The sequence below is a fragment of the Urocampus carinirostris genome, chromosome 1 (genome assembly GCF_059441175.1).
Source record: "Urocampus carinirostris isolate Australia breed hairy pipefish chromosome 1, RoL_Ucar_1.0, whole genome shotgun sequence".
Taxonomy (NCBI): domain Eukaryota; kingdom Metazoa; phylum Chordata; class Actinopteri; order Syngnathiformes; family Syngnathidae; genus Urocampus; species Urocampus carinirostris.
The window spans coordinates 45,029,407-45,033,527 of record NC_142349.1 but is presented as its reverse complement, the minus strand read 5'-3'; the positions used below and the strand labels follow the sequence as shown (position 1 = coordinate 45,033,527).

General features: G+C 43.2%; 1 protein-coding gene across 1 annotated transcript; it reads left to right on the top strand.

Annotated features, from left to right (window-relative positions):
* Positions 1-1,055: 1,055 nt before the first annotated feature.
* On the top strand, positions 1,056-3,416 carry LOC148374830 (keratin, type I cytoskeletal 13-like). The gene is made up of 8 exons (XM_088341338.1): positions 1,056-1,514; positions 1,595-1,677; positions 1,770-1,926; positions 2,116-2,277; positions 2,360-2,485; positions 2,875-2,949; positions 3,020-3,168; positions 3,248-3,416. The coding sequence occupies exons 1-8, from the start codon at positions 1,107-1,109 to the stop codon at positions 3,366-3,368; spliced, it is 1,281 nt and encodes a 426-aa protein (XP_088197464.1). The 5' UTR covers positions 1,056-1,106; the 3' UTR covers positions 3,369-3,416.
* Positions 3,417-4,121: the final 705 nt, after the last annotated feature.

Here is a 4,121-nt window from a genome sequence, read left to right as displayed (position 1 = left end):
ATTGCACTGCTATTATTTTGAACGGCACTGTATATAACCAACATCATTGGCTGAGTCTTTTCTATATTTCACGAGAGAAATATGTTTGGTTGCACGGTCGACTTATGTGCACATGTTTGGCTGTGTGTCACCAGTTACAAACTGTAAGTCGCTCGTTGAATTTTTCCTTTAACCTTATTTTATTGTACTTTAGTGACTGAGGAAAAATTGATATTTATCTTTTTTTGGAATTATTTTAGCCCACTTTTGCAAAAATATAATATACAATCTATTGATGATGTTTGAAAGATAACGGCTGTTCACGTTATGGGGACTTTGATATCAAAGAAATTTGTCTTTTATACCTGTTGAAAATGAAAGATTACTGACACAGCCACAAGAGAACATGGCGTCATTTATCTAGTTATATTGGAATATTTTTGTTAGCTCTTTTGTAGGTTCAATTAGGTTCACTAGACTATATGTGTAATCTTAAGCATTTACAACATTTGATAAGTCCGATTATTGACTTGTGGCCTAAATTTTGAGTTGGCCCTTCCAATTATTTGACTTTGACACCCCTACCCTAAGAATTATTTGAAGTCCAATCTCATTGATCAGAGAAAATATGACAGCATATGGTCCCTGTAATGTGAAAAAGAAGTATCATTATAATTTCAATTTTGAGGGGGTTTGCATTTCTGCATTTCTTTTGCATTTTAAACGATTCATGAATTTAAAAAAAGAAGAAAAATGGAGACATGATTTTTTTATATGACAGTGACGATATCCACTAATGCAACATTGTTTTATTCATCAGAGTTGAAAACAAAAAAAAGCAAAAGGCAGGTGGAAAAGCTCCATGATTTCGCAGCTTTTTTTTATGTGTCCATAATAAAGCAAAAGTGGTGTGCATCCGGTTGGACCTGTTGGTTTTCATTCCTGAACAGAGCAACGATTACAACTACAAGTAAATGTCAAAGGTGACTATCCCCCCTCCTCTCTGGCCCTCGGCACACCTGCATACCAGATTGAAAGACTGACACATACCTGACTGACAGCGTGACTCTTTAAAAGGCAAGCAGAGCGCTGTAGTGGCACTCTCCATCGAGCATCAGCACGCCACCATGAACTCCTTCATCTCACGCTCCTCCGCCAGGTCCGTCCGGACTATGGGCGGTAGCTCATCCATGGGCGGCAGCTCCTCCATGGGCGGCAGCAGGATCATGTCCATGAGGGCGGGCAGTGTTTACGGCGGAGCGGGAGGTTCTGATGTGCGCATCTCGTCGGCCGGTGTGGGCGGCGGATTTTCCTCCATGGCTGTATGCGGGACTGACGCTCTGATGGGCAACGAGAAGTTCACCATGCAGAACCTGAACGACCGGCTGGCCACCTACCTTGACAAGGTCCGCTCCCTAGAGAAGAACAACGCTGAGTTGGAGTTGAAGATCCGTCAGTTCCTGGAGAGCAGAGTTGGCCCAGCCAGCCGGGACTACACCACCTACTTTGCCACCATCGCTGATCTCAATGCCAAGGTGATGCTAATAACATTCAATTCCTACGTGCACCCAAGCACAAACATTTTAACAAGCAGAAACCCCTTCTGTTTTTGCAGATCCAGGATGCCACCAGGATGAATGGTGCGGTCCACCTGAGCATAGATAACGCCAGGCTGGCAGCAGAAGACTTCAAAACTAAGTGAGCCCTCATCCTGGCCTTGTCCACAGACCCCCATTATTTGTATTTATATGCCTACTTTGGCATTTTCATCATCTGGCTCACTGCTACAGGTTTGACAACGAGCTGGCAATGCGTCTGTCGGTGGAAGCCGACATTGCGGGTCTGCGTCGTGTTCTGGATGAGCTTACACTGGCCAGATCTGATCTGGAGATGCAAATTGAAGGCCTGAAGGAGGAGCTCATCTTCCTTAAGAAAAACCATGAGGAGGTTGCGTGCACACACACACACACACACACACACACACACACACGTTTAACTCCGCACTTAGCCTTTGCCCTCTCCTTGTCCTATAGATCTTTCACTCCATCTTCACACATCTGTTTTCTTCATCTTTTACTACTGCTGTCACATTCATTCAGCTTCTCCGTTGTCATCCTAATTGGCTTGTCTTTGCAGGAGCTGTTGGCGTTGCGTGCTCAGATGAGCGGTCAGGTGCATGTGGAGGTGGACGCCGCCCCCAGTCAGGACTTGTCAGCCATGATGGCCGAAATTCGAGAACATTACGAGGCCATCACCGCCAAAAACAACAGGGACCTGGAGGCTTGGTTTACCGCAAAGGTGCAGCGCCATACTTCCAGCCCGTTTTTGTGTGTGTGTGTGTGTGTAGGCGTGCACCCATATCATGTTTGTGTGTATTTAGACGGAAGCCCTCAACAAAGATGTGCTGTCACAGACGGTTAGCTTGCAGACGTCCAGGTCAGAAATCAACGAAGTCAAACGCACGCTGCAGGCGCTCCAGATTGAACTTCAGTCCATGCTGGGCATGGTAAACCACTACTCAACTAACTACATGACACGGACAAGCTTTTGCCATCAACTCAACAAATGTTTTAAGTTTTCAGAAAATTGCTTGACTTTTATCTAGCTTCGGTTAGAATTAAAACAAGAATTGGCAATTTACATCAAACTGCACAAGAGGACTGTATCAATTTTAAAGAAGACACAAACAGCAAAAGTATGCCTGGCAGGTCCCAAAAATTCCAAATTGCAGTTTTAGCAAACGTTTCGAAGCTTTGGTCGGTTCAAAAGCTCATTTCTTAAATATCTCACACACCCCCTGTCAGACTTTAGCGTGACATTTGTTCAAATAAAAAGACAATACTTTTAATAACCCTTCCAGAGTGTTGATGAGATTAATCGCAATGCTTTGTGCAGAAAGCGTCGCTCGAGGGAACGCTAGCCGAGACCCAGAACCGCTACTCCATGATGCTGTCAGGCTACCAGAACCAGGTGAGTAAGAAACATTCGCCAGGAAGGAATAGCGAGCAAGTCTGACACGTGAAACCCACTTACCCTGCAGGTGTCCTCTTTGGAGGAGCAGTTGATTCAGCTACGAGCAGACTTGGAACGCCAAGGTCAAGAATACCAAATGTTGCTAGATATCAAAACCCGTCTGGAGATGGAGATAGCAGAGTACCGCCGACTGCTGGAGGGCGAAACTGTCACCAGGTGAGTCCTGTTGGCATGTGCAGCCGTCGCCCACCCTGCCACCCACCGCCCTCACATCCATTCCTTTATTGTCGTGCAGTCTTTCTGCCAGTTCAACAGCCACAACCTCCAACAAGCGTGTCGTGGTGGTAGAGGAAGTGGTGGACGGCAGAGTGGTCACCTCTTCCTCCAAGACCTCTTCTTCCTACATGTCGCGCTAACATCAACCATGCGATGCAAAAGCTCAAAAATAAAGAGCCTAAATGATAGTCTGTGTTTTATTTTCTACCCGAACTGTTGCCCGAGTCACGATGAATGGTACTCTTGCAAATATATAGAATCTCCTTGGAAAGGTTTAAATTGAACTACTTCCCGAATAATTCTAAGTTCATGCATGTTAAAATTTCATAATTACTTTAAAGAAACAGTGTGATTTTTTTTCACCACTAGATGTCGCTGAATTGTGTAGTACAACTGAAAACGAGACTCTAAACAGCACAAGGAATAATTTCAATATATGGAGACTTAAAATGACCAAACAGCACCATTTTTCCTTCAAATTTTCTTTGTCCAGGTTTCTGGGGTTTTGGTTACCCATCAGAGCAATGTGGCTGATAAATATGTATGTTATATTTTAAAAAGTGCATGTTTATACGATCTTGTTTATTTTGCGCCCATTAATTAAATCAATATTGTCTGGGGGGTTTACGAATGATGTGCTAAATAATACACACTGTCCCTTTATCAGTTTTTGAAAAAGAAATGTTTAAAATTTATAACAACTTGTGAAATTAAATGGAAATCCATGGAACTAAAATGCCAAGTTAAACAGGTTGAGCTTTTAACAACAGAAAATTTGAAATTACACAATAGTGCAATTTTGAAGCTATCACATCTTACGCAATCCTGGTAAATGTTAGATCCTCCGTGTTTTCCTTTGTTGTAAAGAAAAAAAAGGAACGCAATTTTTTTAT